The following is a 22337-nucleotide window of genomic DNA, read 5'->3' as shown; positions in this document are numbered from 1 at the left end:
AACATCCCATGGGCGTGTGAACCTCCTTTCTCTGGTCAGCTTTATATATAACACCCCCAAAATTAGGTTTTTTTACTCTTTCTAATGCTTCCCCATAGTTGGAGCACAGTTAGTAGACTCCTGCTAGTTTTCAGGCTGGAGAAGCTGTTTCTGAGGGAAGAGAGAGGTGTGTTAGGACTCTGTACTCTGAGGGTATTTTTAAAGTTCAAGTTGTCTACAGGTTTCTTAAAGTCCAAACTCTATGTGGTGGCAGACCATCCAATGGGACGGTCACTATTTTAAAGGGCTAATGTCATAAATTTAGTAAGGTTACAAAATCATCTTCTCCACCGACATAAATCTGGCAGGTTTTCTATATAGAATAAGGATCAGTAACTATTTAGTGGCTATTGAAAGAGAAAATAATCTGTTTCTTGAAATACCCAGCTGAAGAGAGAAACTAACAAGTTTGAGATGTACTCCCATTGGGAGTACAGAGAAGGGTTCAATGTGTTTTCTGGCCTCTAGGTTCTCCTTTCCAGCCTCAACCTGGAATTTTGGCTTTCGTTCATGAATTGGCTTCTCCACACCTGCGTCAGTCGGCATAGTCTTACATGCCTAAGCCCCTTGGACTGATAGAGAGGAGGATTTGTGTGCACACTTCGTCCTATATTTGTATTGCACAAAGAGCACATACCTAGAGAGCAGCTAGTTTCCACAATTGGGCAATCCCAATTTGGAAACTCCCAAAAGGTAAGCTTTTCCTGTAATCTCTACTACTAATAGAATATTGACCCTCATTTACTAAGCTGTAGTAAAATGCCATGGACAAACCCCCCTGCTGGGCCATAAATATTTAAAAAAAAAAAAAAAGCCTCACGACCTTCGGGGATTTTATGGTAAGCCTGAGAAGAGTTCAGGAGGGAGAGGGCTCTTTTTTATACTTTGTTACATGAGGGGAGCTTCAAGAATAGGGGTGGGGCCTGTCTACAAGGAGGGTTTGTTTTTGTTTTTTTAAATGGTGGGTTGGGGGGGGGGGGGTGCCACTAGGCATTTGGCTCCTGGGGTTTGGAGGACTATGACTGGGCCATTCAGCCCTTATGAGGAAAAGCCCCAGGAGCGTGGAAAGGCACATTATCCTGCCAGTGCTCTCAGGAGAAAGTTAGCTACACTTCTTGGTTTTTCACATGCCGCACTGTGCTTTGCATTCATTTACATGTGATGCAGCAAACTAGCATAACTGCATTGCCCTTGGAAATAACATGTGAAACTTGCAAATTCCAAGTTTCCATTTTTGTTATGCCTATATTTTACTGCACAGTAAGTGAATTAGCACAGCTTATTAAATAGGCCCTATATGGTGATTAAGTACTTAATGGATAAGTGGAAAGGTTTCATTAAATATCTGAATTAGGAGATTTCAGACCTAGTGAAAGAACATGGTAACTTGTGAGAGATACTAGTCTAATCTCTAGATGAATTGGCTGAAAATATTTATCAAATGGGTGGTAAAAGTATTAAGGAACTATATGGTGAAGGAATGCTTAAGATAGGGGTCCTCAAGCCATGCACTTGCCTAGTTTTAGGATATCCATAATGAATATGCATGAGAGAGAGAGTTGCATGTGCTGCCTCCATTGTATGCAAATTTGTCTCGTGAGACATGTTCGTGGCTTGAGGCCCCCTATCTTAAGCATGTTTGGGACTCTTCAGGACTAGAGTTGATTCATGGTTTGAATTAACCAGGGATGAGTTACTCAGATGCCATTGTAAGGAGAAAGTTTAAAATTACTGCACTTTCTAGATCTACATTTTTGTGATTCCAATTAATGTTAAAAAAAGCTATGATTTGCAAAAGTGATTGCAGGCTTTCTGTGAAGAGGAAACATCCCTTCAAGACCCCCAGTTAAAATTCTGGTAGAAGTGCACTGTGATCTATCTGGTGGGAATCCAATTAACTTTTGAGAGTTATAGTTTTATCTGAAAAGTCGTAATACAGTAAAGCCTTTGGTATACAGTTTATTTTGATTCACTTTGTGCAAAATTACTGTGTATCTTATCTTAAAAACACTTTCCCTTGCTGTCCTGGAAGCATTTTCTTCTCCTTCCAACCTGTCCATAGGGAAGCATTGGAATCTGCTTATTATAAAGCTGCTGGCTCTCTTTGGCTGCACTTTAGGTACTGACAATTTTTTCATGTTTATTGTTCTTAATATCCCGCTTATTTAAACATGTTATCCAAGCGGGAAATCATGGGACAACTCAAGGGCCCTGTTCAGTAAGAGTTAAAATGAATATGATAAAAACTCCATTACATCAGTCAGCATCCTGCTTCGTTTCAAACACCATATTCTAAACTAGCCATGATGGTTTGTGATAGAATGGTTTAATATTCATATTCTGTTTCCAGAAAGGGTGCTGCATATAACTCATTAAAAAAAAGTACTTAGCTTTGGCAACATTAAATACCATTTGAACCGTTTTATATCAGTAAATATAACCTCCTGTGTATGAGAAAAATACCCCTTCTATGTCTATTTTAATTATCTTTTATGTGATAAGTGAAGCAGTCTAGTGATTAGAGCTCATGAGTAGCAGTTCGAATGACTGAATTTATATAGGACTCTGTTCTATGCAAATTATTTTACTTGCAATATGGGTCTCTTCTGTTGTACTTAGTAATTAGAAGTATTGTTCACAAAAGCAATATAGATAACTGCAGTGGAATCATGTGTAATGCATTATCCAACATCTGCAAAATGTTATGTAGAGAAAATAGGCAGCATTAGGTTGTTTCCATTCATTTCTTACATAATTTAGACAGATTACTGTTGGTAATGCTCTTGATTTATGTTCAGATATAGTGATATTCCAATTTAAGGAACTTGGTGGGCATATTATATAGGCCTAATATGTATTTTGGAACTTGGTTCCCATGTGGACATTAGGCTTGACAAAGAAACTGCTTTGGAACTGCTTCGTCACGACTCATGAACTTGAGGAAGGCCCAAATGGAGCACATGGCTTCACTTGTGGGGTGTAGAGAGCTGTTAGAAATATTTTTGGCATGTGCCATGCACCATCTTTCATGAAAGATTTTTTTTTTTCCTTCTGGGGTATGGAGTGCTATATACCTTTAAAAATTTAGGTGGTCAGTTAAAATACTAAAAAAAGTGTGATTTTTGAGCAGAGTATCTAATCTGGTTCAAGCTTTTCCAGGAAATTAATCTTTTATAGTCACAAAAACCCAAATGACTTTGGGTTTTACCTGGTAAAACCAGGGGTTTACCTGGTATTCTGTGATGACATGGGAGTTGCTGAGCTATTAACACCATGAATTGCCAGCATTAGATGTTAATAGTATTATTCCCTTCTAGGAAAAATGAAGTAATATAAATCTAAACAAGTCGTATTAATGTAAAATACTATCACAGTAAACATTTTGAAGCTTCAGATGTCCTTTCAAGTGAGATAATTGGAATATTGGGAGTTGGGCCAGTGATTGCAAGATTCCTGCTTCTGCATTCTAGGCCCTTCCCATGCATTTTAAAATTATATTAAAGAACCAGTGTAAACCCCAGAAAAGGGCTATTATATCATATACCCTATAAAAAGGATCTAAATATGTATACTCAAGAGGAGACCAGGGATAAGGGTGTATTCAGATATTTTAAATGCACAGGAAGGGAACATTTTTCAGTAGAAATGTTCTAGAACAATAGGACATGATCTGAGGCTGAAAGAGTGGTAGACTTAGGAATAACTTAAGGAAATTCTTCATAGATACATAGACTAGTCCCCCAGTGATGGTACTGGAGGCAAAAACAGTAACAGAATTTTTAAAGTATAGGATAAGCATAAAGAATCATTGAGAGAAAATGAAGAAAAACCAGGTATCAAATAGACTTTGTGGTTTTGCCACAGGAAGGGATAATGAGCAGTCTCGATGGGCCTGGTAGTCTTTAGCTGCCATCATATTCTGTGCTTCTATGTTTAAAGCAGCTCTTGAAACTAGTGGATCCAGAATTTGGCTGGGTGAAATAGCACAACAGTGTAGCACTGTAGGAGAAAATAACACATGTTTTGTCTGTAATTTGGGACTTGGCATAGAATTGCCAGTGGCTTTCCTGTTTGTGCTTCACTTGCCTGCTGAATTAGTTTGAGATACCCATGCTCCTGCAGTAGTTATGGATTATGTACAGCAAAGGTTTAGATGGCAGCTTAGTGTGTGGCTCTAAAGTGAAATCCCTGGACCTAGGGACACATTTAAAATGTTTTCTTAAGAATATATATAGTGCACTAGTTTAGCCTTAACCCCCACAGAGCATTCGGTTAAAATGCCACTTTATATATTGGAAAAGCCAGGATTGACCTGCATGGAAAGAATGATTTTAAAAGAATAAAATGACATCAGAATAAACTATTTCCATGGTCTCCTTGTGCAAAATTTGTGAACATTAATCAAGAGACCAGGCATTATTTCTGATGAAAATATTTCTTTAATCAGTATTTCAAGGAAAGTAGTATTTGTATGAATTTTCTGGGTGGTTTTTTTTTTGTGTGTGCAAATGCTCATAGTCTTATCACAATCATTGATCTGGAAGCCACCGTAGTGGAAGAAGACATTGAAAGAAATGAATGTAGTTGAGGTCATTGAATCATTGTTCAGTAATCAAGATGGGAGATAACCATACTGAACATACTCCTTCAAAGGACAGAATAAGTAAACGTGGAAAGAGTAGCTTTACATGTTAAAAGCCGTTGAGATACAAAGTGAGCAAGCAGCTGAGTTTAGGTTTAGTCAAGACAACACACAAAGGGCTAATATCAATATAGGCCTAATCTATAGGCCACATCACAAAGGGAAGAGGTGTAGTTCTCCTCCAAAGGATAGCATGTAAAGCAGAGGAGCTGTTTATAGGGGATTTAAATCTACCACGTATTGAGTGTTCCAGCTGCAGGATACTCGAATCATTGTAAGAGGTGTTTCTTTAGCAACTGAGGAGTCTGTCTGTGGTGAGGTGATACTGAACTGGTATTGACAAGCGGAGACATTGTCACTAAGTCTATGATAGGGAACAACATGGAGTCCAGTGATTACCATACTCCATGGTTCAGTATAAGCACTGGATCAGAACCAGAATGTATTAGAACTGGGGACATATGCTTCTGAAGGACTGACTTTAAATAAATTGTTCAAGAAACCTTGTCAAGAATATAGTGGATCTAAGAGGTGCAGAGTAACTGTGTATAGTCAAATGCCTCCTTTGGGGTAAGGAGGAGGGGGGAGAACAACAGATTGAATAAGACTTGACAACAATGTGCAGATCAGGTGAGTGATTCTTTTCTGTTGGCATCTGTTTCTAGATTGGGGATGGGCAGGTGCAGTGTGTGAGACAAGCTTTATCATACTTTGTGGATTGGCTTTTCAGTTCAGATATGTTACTTAGTGATGCACTATATACACCTAACCTTTTCTCTGCCAGTGTTCTTCACTGTACAGCCTGGGAGCCAATGGTGGCTCCCACTGATCCTGCTTGACTCTCATCCCCCAGTATGCACACTTCCCTCACCTTCTCCAGAAGCTTGTTTTCTTCTGGCACACTGCATTTCTCAGTGAGTTTGAGCTGTGTGGTGCCCAAACTCCCAGGCAGTTCTCTCAAGGCTATGAGAGTTTGGGCATTGCCTGGCTAAAACTCACTGAAAACCGTGCGATGCTGGGTGAAAAAAATAGAACAGCTGGTCTAGAGGTCATTCCCAGCAGCAAGTCCTTGGAGAAAGTGAATGTAAGACTAAAACTGGGAGAAGAACCGCCTTGGGGGGGGGGGGGGGGGGAAGCTGAATGAGTCAGATAGGGGTTGAGATTAGCTGCGATGGTGTAGGAGAGTGTGTGTGTGGGAATGGGGGAGAGAGAGAGGGTAGGAGAGAGTAAAGTTTGTTTTAGTTACACAAGCAGCTCTGAGTGTGCTTGAGCAGCCAGACTGCCTGCATTATCAGAGGTGAATTCCCTCCCCCAGCCCTGGGTTGACTGCATCAATAGAGGAGGATCACCCAGCCCCCTTTGCCCAGGGTGTGGACTTCTTTGTCTGGTGGTAGTGCTGGCTCACATTGAAGTTTTTTTTGTCAGTGGCCCCTGCTTGAAAAATAGTGAAGTAATAATCCTCATCAGAAAGGGATTTGTTGCCTTGTAACTATTGACAACTGTAGTTCAATAGCTAGAGCAGAAGACTGCATTCTAAAGGCAATTGTCTTACTTTAGTAAATAGACATTAATATGAACCAAATAGTTTTTTGTGTGTGGCATTTTCTTCCTGTTGCTTTGGGCTTCCAGTTAAATCAAAATTGAGCTCTGCCAGGCTTCAGAGCCATGAGCTTTCATTTGCAACTGCTTGGGGTTCCCCGCTTTTTTTTTTTTTTTTTTAAATGCCCTATCCAGCTTTTACTGTGACATTCCTTCGCTGGGGGCCATAGACCATGGCTCCTCCTTATAAATTAGGATGTGTGTACCTTGAGTCTGGCCACTGGGTGTCACATTTGGGCTATGACTGAGGTTCCATCTCTTAGGACCTGTGAATGCTGTCTCCTTAGCTGCAGCTGACCTAAGAAGTAGAAGACAGGCCGGCTTGTGAATTGAACCTCATGCATGCCCTACCACTTAGCCATTAGCTACTTTTGTACGACAGAAGGCAGCCAATTAGAAAGTTACATCTAATGAAGGATATACATTTGTGCAGAAATTATTTGGAGTAGTAATTACAATTATTGTATTTGAGATTCCTTCTTTGCCAACTATTTTTTCCTCACGAAATCAATGGAAATTTGTATATGTATAACAAATGTATGCAATGCTATACAGAGATGCTTAAGAGACAATCCTTGCTCCTTGGAACTAACAATAGGATGTTATTGCTGTTACGATGTAAAAATAATTTGACCCGCTGTCAAATATCCCCACAAGTTACCTTGCCGCCGATACAATGAAAGATATTATGACCTGTTGTCAAAGTATCTCACGAATCCGCTATACTGTTAGAATAATATGACGCTGTTACAATGTAAAGATAATTTGACTCGTTGTCAAATTATCCCACAAGCTACCATGTAAACCGATGTGATTGTTCTTATTGAATGTTGGTATAAAAAAATAAAATAAAATAATAATCTAGACAAGGCAAAAACAAATGAGAAGCTTTGAGTTAAAGGAATGAGGCCATGATTGGGAAGAACTGAACTAGGTGGGATTATTTCAGAAAAGAGAAAGTTTGATTAAAGTTGTAAGGAATGAGGCCTCCTAGGAGTTTATACAGAAAACGGTCAGTGGAATGGGTGAATATGGGGAAGAGAGGGAAGAGAATTAAAGATTTTCCATTCTTATATTTTCTTACCTACAAAATCCAAGAATGGTTTCCATACTTTCCTGTAATGGTCGCTGGCCGCGGCCGGGACCAGGTACTTACCCGTGGCGTTAGGTGGTCCCGGAGGCTCTTGCAGGAGCAGGGAGCCTCCTCCGGCGTTCTTGCCGCGGCCTTGGCTGCTGCCCAGGCCGGCCGCGGAGCCCAGCGGGGCTGAGCTGACTCCTCCCCCTTCCTGGTGCCTTAGAGCCACGCTGCAGCTGAAGATAAGATTTAAAGGGGCCACGACAGGAAATGGTCGTGGCTCCCTTCTGAGACTCCTCCCTCATTTTAGGTATTTAAGGCAAGGTCTGCTTCTCAGACCTTGCCTTGGTATTGTGGCTTCTGGTTCCAGATTCTGTGCTGGTGTTCCTGGTCTTCTGTTCTCCTTCCTTGTTGGACTGATTCTTGGCTTCTGACCCCTGGACTGGCTGTCGTTCTTCGTTTGGCTTGACCTTGGACTGGCTGCGGACCCTTCTCCTGGCTTCGACCCTCAGAACGGCTTTCGACTACTCTTTGGCTTCGACTCCTGGACTGACTCGACCTGCTGGAGGCGCCAGCCGTCTGGAATCAATGACCTGCAGGAGGTGCCTGCATCCAGACCAATCTTCAGTCCTGAGGGAGTCTAAGTCCCAGTGGCCGGGTTCCTACAGGCTCCTTCTGGGGGAACCATGAGCTTCCAGGGCGAAGTCTTGTACTTGACTGGTGAACCTTCAAGCCTTGCCCTCCGACAGTAGAGACCAGAGAAGGTTAACTCCCTCTTTGGCAGTGCTAACCTTACCTCTGAACAGGGGTCCACTTCCGGACTCACAACACTTTCCAATAACAATTACTTTTCTCATTTTTTAGCCACGTTAGTTTCTTCATTGATATATCCCACAATCTTGCAAACCAGTCTTTCATGTCAATTTTTCCATATGGCTGCAACTGGCATACTCAAATTTTTTTTTAAACTGCTTTTCAGCTGTGCATGTGTTGGGTAGCAGTGCCAACTAAATATGGTTCTCATTGGAAAACAAAACCTGATACAATGGGTAATAGTGATGGAACTGCTTTCCAATAATGATCATAACCAATCAACTTTGACATTATTACCAGAGAAAGAATACTAAATAAAACTACTATAGTAGCAATCAGCTTTAAAAAGGGAGATTGTGATAAAATAAGAATATTAGAAGGAGCAGTTGAGGACTAAGTCTAAATGAAGCACAGAGTTTTTAAATACTGTCTTGGAAGCCCAGATAAAATGTTTTCCATAAATTAAAAAAAAATATAGAAAGACGAGACAAACAGCATGCTAAATGGTGCTGTAAATAGGGTAGTAGATCCAAAATGGTGTCCTATAATAATAAGGAAAGCAAGTTCCAATGAGGAAAATAGGAATGAGCACAAGTGCTGACAGGATATAAAACTAGGTAGGCTAAAAACATTTGAGGAGAGACTTTCCAAAGATATAAAAATTAATAATGAAAAAGTTTTCAAGTGCATCCAGTGCAAGAAGCCTGTGAAAGAGTCAGCTGGACCTAGTAGATGATCAGGGGATAAAGGGGGCACTCAGGATAAAAGGCAAAAGACTTTGCGAATTTTATTTTAAGAAAATTGTTAAAAACAGTAAGGCTGTGAGTAGAATAATCAGGGTTAAAATTTTTCAGTAGCCTCAAAGGGTGGGTTTTTAGACTGGATTGAATAACATCAGAGGGAGATGAGACACCAACTCAGGAAACTATTCTAAGAATATGGTACAGCAAGGTGGAAAGCAGAGTTGGGAGTTAGCATGGGAGAACGGCATAGATGAATGACTTGCCCGATAAGTGGAGTTTCTGAGGAGGGATGCAGAGAGAAATAAAGAGATAGTGAGGAACTGCGAAGTGAAGGCTTTTCTAGCTGAGTAAGAGGCACTTTTAACTGTGTGCAAAAATGGATAGGGAGTCAATATAGTGACTTGAGAACAGATGTTATATGCCTGTAGTGTCTTGATGAAAAATAAGTTGTGCAACTGAATTTTGGCTAGAGCGCAGTGGAGAGAATTGGTTATCTGAGAGACCTGTGAGGAGCAGGTTGCAGTAGTCTGGCCAAGAGGTGGTGAGAGTGGATAATGGTTCTGATACTGTGTGCTGAAAGAAACAGGCCGAGTTTGGAGAGAGAGCAAGCAATGACATATTTCAGCAGTGTTCTGGATATGAGGTTATGAGCTGAGTGAACTGGGAGGATGACCATGTTATCCACAAAACTAGAGAGGGAAGGTTTGAAGGAAGGGGAGGAGGAGGAGATGAGTAAAAGGATTCTGTTTTGGCCATATTGAATATAAGATGGTGGTGAGATTTAGGCAGCAATATCAGACAAGCATGTTAAGATTTGGGACTGAATTCATGATGACATTTCTGGTGTAGCATATTGAAAGCCATGAAGACAGATCAGAGCACCAAGGGAATTAGTAAAGGGAGAAGAGAACATAGTAAATGACAGAAAAAAAAACCTACTCTGTCCAGCAAGGTGGGTTTTTCTTTTGGGCAGAAATTACTGCGCCATACAGGCTTCTCCCCCTCCCCTGTGCCTTCTGTTAAAGGTAGAAACTGCTGCTGCATGCAAGTTACCCCAGTTAACACAGGTTATCTGTTTTCTTTATTTCTATCCTTTAGACATTAAGGTTCTTTTGTTTTTCCTATCCTCTTGAATTCCAAGACTGTCCTAGGCCACAGGATCTAAGCTGAGGTACACCAGTTGATAGTGGGATGGCAGTAAAGGAGGGTCTTCCAGTAGAAGCTCGCAAGGAGTTCAACTGTTTGAAATTTAGGAAGTTTATAAAAACTTTAAGCCCTATATCTAGCAACGGAATTCCATGACATGGAAAATATATTGAAAATGCTGCACTAAGATATAGATTTTATCTATAATGGATCTTTTGAGGAGCTTTTAGGTTATTTTATTTTTAGAATTATGCCATGATTATGTAGCTTTGTACATTAGTTTTAGATTATAAATCATGACAACTCAGGAACAATGTCCTTTAGTATTATCCATGATTTTAATGAGTTACATATCTTTTGTAAGTCTCCAATTTTATTATAATTTTAGAAAGTTTTCTCATTTTTAGATAGGTATTATTTGGACTTCTTATAATTTGTAATTGATTTGGAAGGCTGATGTAATAAATCAATAAACTAAACTAAAAGTGCAATAGGGGAGAGGTAAGAAGAAAACCAAGACAGGATGGAGTTCTGAAATCCAAATGAGGATAGAGTATTACGGAGTAGGTGGTGATCAACAAAACCAAAGCAATGGATAAATCAAGGAGGTGGAGGAGGATCCGAATAAAGGCCTTGACCTTGAAGAGGCTTTGGCAAGAGCAGTTTCTGTGGAATGTAGAGGGCAAAAACCAGACTGGAGTGGATAGAGATTGTCTTGAGGTGAATAGCACGTTCAAGTAGTATGAAGGCAAAAAGGAGGGAGATGGAATGATGGTTAGCAGGGTAGGTAGGATTCAGTAAGGTTTTTTTGAGTTGTGTGATCATATGTTTGAAGAAAGTGGGAAATAGTTGCAGTAGAAATTGAAATATTGAGGATGTGCTAGATGGAAGGTTTGTCTCGGGGGGAAATAGAGCTGAGGAGCTGGGTGGGAATGGGCTCAGAGGAACAAGTATTGAATTTGAAGGAGGAGAGATGTGATTTCAGAAAAGGAAGAGAGGGTGGCAGGGGCCAGAAGGAGAGAGGAATGGAGGTGACCTGATTGAGAATGCTAGACTAATTTTGTGAATCTGGAAGAGGTCCTAGAACAAATTTGTCAATTTAAATAGCATATCGCTTGGGCCAGGTAGTATTCACCCAAGAGTACTGAAGGAGTTCCAATATGAAATTGCATTCATACTACTGAAACTCTAACTTACCATTTATAATTTGCTACTTGTAATGACCATTTTTAAACAGGATGATCCTGGAAAGTATACCAGTAAGCCTGATGGTGCTGGGCAAAATGGTGGAAACAGTAGTTAAGATTAAAATTACTCAATGTATGGATAAATAAGGCTTAATGAGGAAGAGCTAGCATGGATTTAGCAAAAACATAATTGTGCCTTACTGATCTAATAGAATTATTTGGAAAGAGGCTGGCCTGCTGACTCATTGGCAGCGCTGCATACTAGAGATGTGAATCGTGTCCTCGATCGTCTTAACGATCGATTTCGGCTGGGAGGGGGAGGGAATCGTATTGTTGCCGTTTGGGGGGGTAAAATATCGTGAAAAATCGTAAAATCGCAAAACCGGCACATTAAAACCCCCTAAAACCCACCCCCGACCCTTTAAATTAAATCCCCCACCCTCCCGAACCCCCCCCCCAAATGACTTAAATAACCTGGGGGTCCAGCGGCGGTCCGGAACAGGCTCCTGCTACTGAATCTTGTTGTCTTCAGCCGGCGCCATTTTCCAAAATGGCGCCGAAAAATGGCGGCGGCCATAGACTAACACGATTGGACGGCAGGAGGTCCTTCCGGACCCCCGCTGGACTTTTGGCAAGTCTTGTGGGGGTCAGGAGGCCCCCCCCAAGCTGAACCCTCGCTGAACGACCTCCTGCAGTCGATCTCCTGCCGGCGCCATTTTCCGTACGGAAAACGATTTGCGGCGGGAAATCGCTCCCTGACCCCCGCTGGACCTCCAGGAACTTTTGGCCAGCTTGGGGGGGGCCTCCTGACCCCCACAAGACTTGCCAAAAGTCCAGCGGGGGTCCGGAAGGACCTCCTGCCGTCCAATCGTGTTCGTCTATGGCCGCCGCCATTTTTCGGCGCCATTTTGGAAAATGGCGCCGGCTGAAGACAACAAGATTCAGTAGCAGGAGCCCGTTCCGGACCGCTGCCGTTCCGGACCGCCGCTGGACCCCCAGGTTATTTAAGTCATTTGGGGGGGGGTTCGGGAGGGTGGGGGATTTAATTTAAAGGGTCGGGGGTGGGTTTTAGGGGGTTTTAGTGTGCCGGCTCACGATTCTAACGATTTATAACGATAAATCGTTAGAATCTCTATTGTATTGTGTTCCATAACGGTTTAAGACGATATTAAAATTATCGGACGATAATTTTAATCGTCCTAAAACGATTCACATCCCTACTGCATACTGTCATGTGGTGGGTCCTCCATTCAGTTCCTGGATAAGGTCCTGTGTACCCCAGGTCAGCTGGGGATGTCAGAGGCAGCATTCACAGCCCCCAAGGGGCATGAAGATGGGAGTCCTGGTCATTGTTAAGGGTGATACTTGGAGCTGGATTAGAGCCAATGATGCAAGTTTCTGGAAGGAGCCCTGTGCAGTTCTGGACAGTTCCTACATTGGTCAGACTGAAAATAATTCCATGAAAACTTGCAGATGAAGGCTTATGTTGAAATTCCAGAAGAGGCGTTCTTGAGCTGAAAGAAAAATTAATTTGACTGTGTACATTTTATAAACGTCAGTTATCTACTTAGTGAGGCCCTTGTGAGATTGGACAACTGGACATTTAGATGAAAGATGAAATTTTAATGTGGCAAGTGCAAGTGATGCACATAGGGAAAAGTAATCCCAGCTATGTGTACACAATTAGGCATTACCATTCAAAAGGACATTAGAATTGTTACGGACAATGTTTTGGGATCTTCAAAAGTGATCAGAAAAAACAAATAGAATGTAGGAATAATTTGCAAAGGAACAAAGAGAAAACTGAATATAGAATATATAAATCCATGGTGCAATTACACCTTAAATATTTTGTCAAGCTCTGCTCATCACTGTTTCAAAGTACAGCAGAACTAGAAAAGGTACAGAGGCAAAAAAAAAAAAAAAGAATATGGAGTAGCTTTCTTATGAAGAAAGGCTTGACTGTTTACAGCTCCAACTTGGACTGAAAGGTGATAGGATAGTTTATAAAATCATGAATGGTAATGAACAAGTTAATAGGGAATGGTTATTTATTCTTTCAAGGTGAAAAAAAAGAAAGTGAAACCACCCACTGAACAATTATCAGCTAGTTAAACAGATAACTGGGGTAGATAACATTACAAAACATATTTAATGTCCTATAAAAGTTGTCTTTATTGAATATGAAAACAATTCTTTTACACCAATATCATGACACATAATTTTACAAATGTAACAGTTTACCTACATTCCATTAAATATACCCACCTACTATAAACACACAAATTTAATCCATCCAATCATTCAATCACATACATATCCCACACACAAAATCTATATACACAATGAAAATCCCACACCATCTGTACTGCCCAATAAAGTCCTTTGTTTCACCCTGTCAGGCTTCTTCAGGGGAAATCTTCTAAAGTGTAGGGGAACCAGTTACCCACTAAAATTATCACCACCAAATCAATATCTTGAATGCTGGCAAAATAATTCTTCTATACTGATGACGGAATGACTGTTTTCAGGCAGCCAGTGCCTTCTGCTAATGGCTGCAATAACCCGATCTTTAGAGGTTCATTATAGACAGTCTTCATAGCATATTGAAGTAATTCAACTCAAACCTTCAAGAATTCAGTATCTAAAGAACATAAAAACATACAAATAGACCAATTTAATTATCCACACACATTTCCTTTTAACCTACAAAGAGTTGATATCTGTTTTTTCATTCATTCGACTGCATTACTGCCCACCATCCAAATTAAACGTCCAAACACCACCAATGCCTTCTTTCCTTCTCTAAATAATCGCCCGCACTGCCAGCCAGTAGCCTGACCCTTGAAAAAATTCCTGTGTATTATAATAAATATCAAACTTCAATTCCTTATTAAATTCTATCACACACAAAAATGATCGTGTTGATAACCTACCATTAAATCCAGTATATGTCCTTATTGCACAAAAATACCAGCAATACACATCCCGATATAACTCATCTCAAGCACTGACAATTCATGTCCCGATATAACACATCTCAAACGCCATCGCTTATGCACTAGAAATTCCCGCACCATCTTTAAAATTGCAACCAACCAATCAAAACATATCTGATCACTTCCCCACCTATCAGCTACCATATCCACAATCCCTTGACAAACATGAAGTACTCCCAAAAAAACCCCCCACCTTTCCATGCCATCTTTAAAAACTTAAACCAATCAAAATTCACTTCCTGACCTCCTTTCCACCAATCAAATCTGATACCTCCAATCCATGGTTATAACAACCATTCTCCATGTTCATAAGAATCCCCACGATCTGAAGCCCTACTATTTAATAGAATGCCTCCACTCAACACCTTTGTTCAAACCATTAAGTTCCATAGTATTCCACCAATGTATACATTTCTGATCCTTCTGCCATAATACTCTAGGGATATCCCCACCATTGCCAAGCATCAGTTGGATAACAAAAAAACTCAATGTCCTCTGATGTACAGATGTTCTCCAATGGGCCACTAAAGGAGCACCATCTCTCACAGTCCTCAAATTACTTTTATGTTCAATGATTCTCTACTGTATTTCTCGTTTAATGTGCCCAGTGTATACCATATTACACGGGCATACAATAGCATGAATAACACATTCGGATCGATAAGTATAACATCCATTGATTGCAAAAGGATGTTTCAAATGATTATTCTCAAACACATCTGTAACCAATACATTGTTACATACGCTGCAACCAGAACACCTAAATTGTCCTTGTACACCAACATTGTTACCAATTGGATTCCCCTGAGACAATGTTCCTCAAATTTTTCCCTTCATAGCGAAGAAGTTGATGTAGAGTAATACGGAATACAACACACCAATCTCTTAATTTGTGGATGAAGCAAAGTTAACAAAAGATTCTCTATTGGTATACAGGGCCCTCTTGTACGCCCAATTGATACATTTTCTAGAATGCTCCCATGAAATGAATTTCTGTATTAGATTCTGAGCCTTGATCTTATATTCATCAACTGAGGTGCAAATTCTGTGGTATCTCAGAAATTGCCCAATCGGGATACTTTCCTTCAATTTCCTAGGATGAAAACTTTTGAAATGCAAAATAGTTTCTATCCTTGGGTTTAGAATGTACCATAGCTACTAGTTTATCCCCAAACTTACAAACAAGCATGTCAAGAAATGCAAGATGACTTTCACTGCCCTGGATAATAAATTCCAAATTCATATCCAAAGAAGGAATCCATTCCCTAAACTGCATAAGTTCACAACTTCCTGACCATATCCAGAACAGATCATCTATATACCTTTTCCAAAAGGGGATATTTTTGATATATGGAAACGGATATTTATTCTTTCAAACAGTATTAGAACTGCAGGCACTTCGATGAAATTAGCTGGTAGCAGATTTTAAAAACAAATGTTTTTCTGTTCATGCACAATTAAGCGGTGGAATTTGTTGCTGGAGGATGTGGTCAAGGCCAGTAGTATAGCTGGTTTTGAAAAAAGGATTGGACAAGTTCATTAGCAATTAGCTTGGTGGACTTTGGGAGTATTACCTCTTACTGTTGGGAATGAACAGTACCCATAAAGATGTTGGTTATTTTTAGTAAATGATCTGGATTGATCACTTTTGGAGCTAGAGATGCTGGGCTCGATGAACTCTTGGTCTGACCAATATGGCATTTCTTGTGTATCTCAAAACTGGGTGATTGTACAGTAAATGTTCTGTATTTAACTTGAATTTGATTTACAACTTTCAATTTGCTACATAAAGGATTTTCATAAATTGCATTTTGTGTGAATTTTTACTATTTTGAGAGAAAAAAACAGTCCGTCAGATTCTGTAACCCTGTGGCTTCATTTTTAATCTGGCATGAATTGGGAATTGTATAATGTTTTGTAGCAGCAATGTTTGCTTGTTCTTGTACATCCTTTCTATTTGTTGTGTTTTGCAGGCACATTGAGCAATCAGTACCAATTACAGACAGGTACATATTTTGCTTCCTTGCAAGGATGAGTGATTGAGAGGGCATGATGGATTTGAACTTGGGGATGTCATGGTTGAAGCTGACATAATGAGCAGAACTTAATCCTTGAGGCTGAAGTACTAATATGTGGCCAAATTCACAAACAGCCACTTTGCACACACAGATCACTAATAGTGCATGCTAAGTGGGATAGCATGCACTATTTGTCCTTTTTTAGCATGTAAATAGCAATTTTTTGCATGTAGTTTTATGCTTGAAAAATTGTATTTAAATTCATAGGTGAGTGGCAATGCAAAATTATGCAAAGCAGTTCCTTAACTGAACATATACCGTATTTTTCGCTCCATAAGATGCTCCTGACCATAAGACGCACCTAGGATTCAGAGGGGGAAAATGGAAAAAAAAAAAAAAAGTGTGCTAAACCGGCTCTGTCCCCGGGCGTCTGTGCGTCTTATGGAGCAAATTAGAGGAGTGCATAACATTTTTTTTTGTCCCCCATTTTGTTTTCGGGTCTGGGGAGGGCCATTTCGGTCTACTCCCCAGAAAACTTTTATCTTTCACTTTCTGTGGGAACCCCCCCCCCAAAAAAAACAATCCCATTCCAACCCTTTAAATGAATTAACAACCCCCCACCCTCCTGACCCCCGCTGGACCACCAGGGACTTTTGGCAGGTCTTGGGAGGGGTCAGGAGGGTGGGGGGGGGGGTTATAGTTAGATTTTTAGATTTTTTTTATATATTCGCTCCATAAGATGCACACTCCCCACCACACACTTTTGGGGGGAAAAGTGCGTCTTATGGAGCGAAAAATATGGTAGCTAAACTACACATGAAAAATCAATTGAAAATGCTATCTTGCAAAAAAAAAAATTTACATCTGTTAAGTTGTAATTAAGGTTTTTGTGAAAATGTTCATTAAAAAAAAAACTATATAGTTTGCTACCAGCATTATTTGCATATAAGTCCTAGTAGCAAAATGCACACTAAATTAGAAATAATACATATTAATACATCAGTTCATACTTTTCTAATACACATATAGATTATTTTAAATTACACCTTGAATTTTAGAAATTCTTGTTTTAGTATTTGATATTTCTGTACATTCTAACTGAACATCGTTTTCTAACCCAGTCCTAGATAGCCACAATGAATATGCATAAGAGGTTTGTATACATGGAGTTTCCAGTTTATATAAATACCTCATGCATATTCATTATAGATACCCTGAAAACTAGACCAATTGTGCTTCCAGTACAGGGTAGGGAGCCGCTGTAATAGAATAACTTTTTAGATCACACACTAAAATAAGTAGGATTTTATCAGTGTTCAGAGCAAAATTTGAAACTAATTTAAAGAAGGCAGTAAAGGCGACAAAAGCCCATAGGAGAAGGGAGTGTGAGTGAGAGGGAAAATGGTATGAAAATGAGTGAAACTCCTTTCAGATAAGCAAGTCTTGCTAATAGTAAGAAGTGGTACATTGCATGCAAAAAGTATTATAAAGCCCATTACCTTTCTAATATTGGTTCTCTGTCAGCAGGGCTTAATTAGCTATGACACATGGGCGACAACATCCAGTGGTGCCAAATGGACCTTTCTTTCCTAGCTCAGAGTTTTTGCTCTACTGAGCATGCATAAGAGCTCTCTTGAGCCTTTGAGTCTTATATTTTTTTTTCTGAACTTTTGCATGAACGTGTACCCCCTCTAATTTGTTTGGAAATTTATATTTTCTTTTCTTTAAATTAGCTTTGCGTTGCCTCCCTACTTCGGTGGCCCCACAACAGCACTTTTCACTGCTAAAAATATAAGCAGTGAAAAGTGCTACTTCCAGTGCTTCAAGCAGTGCATTGTGGCCAAAAGATGTCCATTGTAGATGGCCATGATATTTGTTAGAAATATCTGGGGCCAGACCACGACACAGCAAACAGCTATGACTGTGACTGAATGTCACTGATGTTCTAGAAAAACAAGGCCTGTAAGATGAAAGAACTTTGGAGGTCAGTAAAAAGCTGAAATGCTCTCCTCGCAGAGCTCCCCCTTCTGTGGTGCTGGTTTCCGGATCCACTGCTCCACCTGGGTTGAGCAAGTTACAAATGCGCCACAAACAAGCATCTGTGGGGCATGTTAACACACACACAAAAAAAGTGCCATGCCTTGGATCCAGTGTGCAATCAGCGCTGCTGAAGTTGAGGTTCAGATCAAGCCCATTGCACCTGATGCCTCAGGCCTCAATTCAGCTGACACAGCTGTTTGGTCTGTTACAGCATCTGATCCATCAGTGCTCTGCATTCCAGAGTAATTAGTGCATTGGTCCTTTCTTAGTGTCCATGCAGATGAATCCAAAACCAATGGGTTATGCACCTCTACCAGCAGATGGGGACAGAGCAAACTGATGTCAAAGTATATATACTCCTGCAGTGACATCAGCCTGCCAGTATTCTCAGTCTCCAGCAGATGTGGGCATGTATTTCCTTACTGGGGATTGCTTCAGATTTAGCGGAGAATTAATTGGAGATTTAGATTGCCCTGCAGGACAGCAGGGATACCTAATGGTCCCTCCCCTAGTAGAGAATTCCTGAGGTCATTTTCATGGTCCTTCAGATGAGTGCCTTGGTCTGTTAGCTGATTATAGGCTGGCATGGACTTAGTTGAAGTAAGCAGCTGAAAGACAGCGGGTGCAGGAAGTCGAGCATGGTGACTGTATATGACCTCTTCCCCCTCCCCCACAGCCAGAGACCATCTCTGAACTCATCCAGGAAGGCTGAGACCCAGGCATGTTTAAAAAAAAAAAAAAAAAAAAAAAAAAAGTGGAGGGGTTAGTTTAAGACTTCTTCCGGTCTCCATGCTAGGTGCGCCATCCCGACGTTCTTTCCCGCTCCCAACGAGGTTAGGGGAACTGGGCAGCCTGGTGGGTTGAGCAGCCTAGGTGGGCTAAGCCCTGCTGTTAGATTTCTTTTTTTGTGCGCTGCATGGAAGGCTGCCGCAGCATTTTCATGCCCTTTTTTTCTGCGTGTTTGGCTGCCCTCTGTAGGACAGTCTGTGCACACAAGTGCATCTGAATTTTCCGCACGGCCTGTGCGCACATTCCCGCACATCTGTTGTGCACCAGGATTTGGTGCGGTGACAGTGTGCTTAGCTTTTTGGTGCACAAAACATGGGGTGCTTACATGGTTCATCGCTTGTTAAGCATATTGACTGATTAATGGCGTCGGTGGCTAAGAAACCTAAGCGCCTTTCCCTCCGTGCTGCCTCTCATATTCGGGCATCTCAGCCTGGAGTGTCCTCTAACTTATGCCTGTGCTGCTTAGAGGCTCAGGGGGAATTGTCTTCATTTGATTTTACTTAGTCTGGGTCCTCCAGCCTGATGATGCTCTGGTTAAGGAAATATGGGTGGAGTTATTCGTGACTCATTTGATTGGATATTTGTGGTTCCTTTTTCAGAATGAGTCTCTTATATAATTTACACAATATAAATCTTCATTTATTAACTTACACAATTCCTCAACACACATTCACACCTCATTCATACCTTAAAATCAACCATGCATATGGAAAAATACCTATACAATGTGTTAACAATAATCAATACATATGTTCTGTAAATGTTACAATCATATAAAGCATATGTGTTTTACACCTCACATATGTAAATAACAATTTGCATATATTCTTTGCATACCCTTTTAAACAATTTCCTTTTCCTACCAACTGCAATGTTTTTCATCAAGATCTTTTTCATTAAAGGCTTTTTTCATATAGAGTTCTTTCCTCATTTGTTTCAAACAATACTATTCACTTTAAAGGTTCACTCCTGTTTGGGAGCGAGTTGGAGAGGCTGGCCAGTAATTGGGGTGAATCTCCAGTTCCCTGGTTGCCAGAGGATAAGCAGTTGCTGCACCCTTTTGGCATGAGGTGTCATCTCAGAGGATCCAAGCATTTTTGTCCCTACAGAAGAATGATTTTTCAGAGGACGCAGAGGGGGATGTCTCTTATCAGAGGTTGGTCGAGATCACATCGGATCAGTGGGTCCTGGATGTGATACGAGAAGGATGTGCGCTGGAGTTTCGCGGTGTTCCTCGGGATGTGTTTATGGTGTCTCCCTGCAGAAGAAGCAGGTGGTGGAGTGTACACTGTTGAGGCTCCTGAGTTTTGAGGGCTGTGGTTCCATTTCCCACGTATCAAGAAAATATGGGTCGATATGCCATCTATTTCATTGTGCCCAAGAAGGAAGGCTCCTTGCCCTATCTTGAACCTGAACGGGGTCAGTTGTTGTTAGTGGGTGACTGATTTTCTTTTGGAAACATTGCGCTCAGTGATGGCCGTACAGCCGAGGGAATTTGACTTCCTTGGATTTGTCTGAGGTGTACCTTCATATTCCTAACAGATTGGAGCACCAACGTTTTCTGTGTTCTGCTGTGCTGGGGTGCCATTATCTGTTTTGGACACTTCCACCGCTCCCAGAACCTTTTCCAAGGTTGTTATGGTGGTGGTAGCGGCAGAACTGAGAGAGGATGGAATCCTTGTACACCTGTATTTAGACTGGTTGATTTGGGCCAAGTTTCTGGTGACCCCCAAGGTGGTGATTTTGTTACAGGAGCTCAGTTGGATGGTGAAGCTAGCCAAAAGCAGTCTTCAGCCATCTCTGTTGTTGGAGTATCTAGGGATGTGGTTTGACACAAAGCAAAAGTTGAGGCCCAGATTTATTTATTTATTTATTTGCGTCTCTTGGTTAACACTATACGCCCGACAGCGTGATCCTATCTACAGGTGATAGGGTTGATGGCGACAACCCTGGAAGTAGTACTGTGGATGAGGGCGCATATGTGTCCACTTCAGCGTTCCCTGCTGTCTCAATGGTACCTGCAGTCTCGGGATTATTCGATTTGGCTCCACCTGCCAATGGAAGTCTGTTCTCTCCTCCTGTGGTGGTTGCAAGCGGATTATCAGAGAAAGGGAGTCACCCTGACATCAACAGACTAGTTGGTACTCGCAACAGATGAGAGCCACATTGTCAGGAACTAACAGTGCTGGAAGCCCGGACGGTCTGGTTAGCATGCTTGCAGGGTGGAGCAGTCTGAATAATGTCAGACAATGCAGCAATGGTGGCTTACATCAATCGGCAGGGAGGAACCAAGAGTCAGCAAGTGTCGCAGGGGAGAGACCAATTTATGGAATGGGCGGAGGTGCATCTTCAGGAGATCTCAGACTTGCACATTGCAGGAAGAGACGATGTAAGAGCAGACTTTCTCAGCAGGGAGAGTCTGGACCCAGGAGAATGGGTATTGTCAGACAAGGCATTACAGCTAATAGTGGATCGCTAGGGCCTTCCATTTCTAGACTTGTTGGCGGTTTCTTGCAATGTGAAGGCTCCTCGATTCTTCAATCGTTGGAGAGATCCAAAGCCTTGGGGATTGATGCTATCAGGTGGGTCTGGCCAGAAGGCAAGCTGCTGTATGCCTTCCCCCCCCCTGTGGCCCATGTTGGGAAGAATGGTTCGAAGAATTGAAGGCCACAGTGGGGCGGTGCTACTGGTGGCACCAGATTGGCCCAGAAGACCATGATATGCAGATCTGTGAAGACTCCTGGTAGAAAGCCCCCCATGTCTTTCGCAACACAGGAGCATGTTGCAGCAGGGGCCTGTCCTTCACGAAGATCCGACTCTGTTTTGTCTTCTGGTATGGCCCTTCAGAGGGCTAACTTATTGAAGTGTGGATTTCTACTGCGGTGATTGCCTCCTTGCTCCGAGCACATACATTTTCCACTTCCTTAGCCTATGTGCAGGTTTGGCGAGTGTTGGAAGCTTGGTGTGAAGATCAAGGTGTACTTCCTCATTTAGTTAAGATCCTGCTCATCTTGGATTTCTTGCAGGATGGGTTAAATAAAAGGTTGGCCCTTAATTCCTTGAAGGTACAGGTAGCGGCTCTTACTTGTTTCAGGGACCACATGAATGATGAATCCTTATTTCATCGTGATGTGGCCCGTTTCTTGAGGGAAGTGAGATCTTCGTCGTCCTTTGCAGTTACCGGTTCCTTTGTAGAGTTTTAGCCTGGTGTTGGAGTTCTTGGTGGGTCCTACGTTTTGACCGCTGC

The 22337-nt window shown here is 41.4% G+C and overlaps 1 protein-coding gene across 2 annotated transcripts in view; it reads left to right on the top strand.

The window, feature by feature from the left end:
- The window catches only part of PTPN12 (protein tyrosine phosphatase non-receptor type 12), a 262737-nt gene that overhangs the window by 142023 nt on the left and 98377 nt on the right, over positions 1-22337 (top strand). The window contains exon 13 of one of the 2 annotated variants that reach the window (XM_029615046.1): positions 16217-16249. The exons of the other annotated variant lie outside the window; for it this stretch is intronic. Coding sequence (XP_029470906.1) covers positions 16217-16249 — 33 coding nt within the window. The remainder of the gene's footprint in view (positions 1-16216; positions 16250-22337) is intronic. 2 annotated transcript variants of the gene reach the window in all.

Source organism: Rhinatrema bivittatum, chromosome 9 (assembly GCF_901001135.1).
Source record: "Rhinatrema bivittatum chromosome 9, aRhiBiv1.1, whole genome shotgun sequence".
Classification (NCBI taxonomy): Eukaryota; Metazoa; Chordata; class Amphibia; order Gymnophiona; family Rhinatrematidae; genus Rhinatrema; species Rhinatrema bivittatum.
Note: the sequence above shows the minus strand (reverse complement) of the source record. Positions and strands in the feature narration are given on the sequence as shown.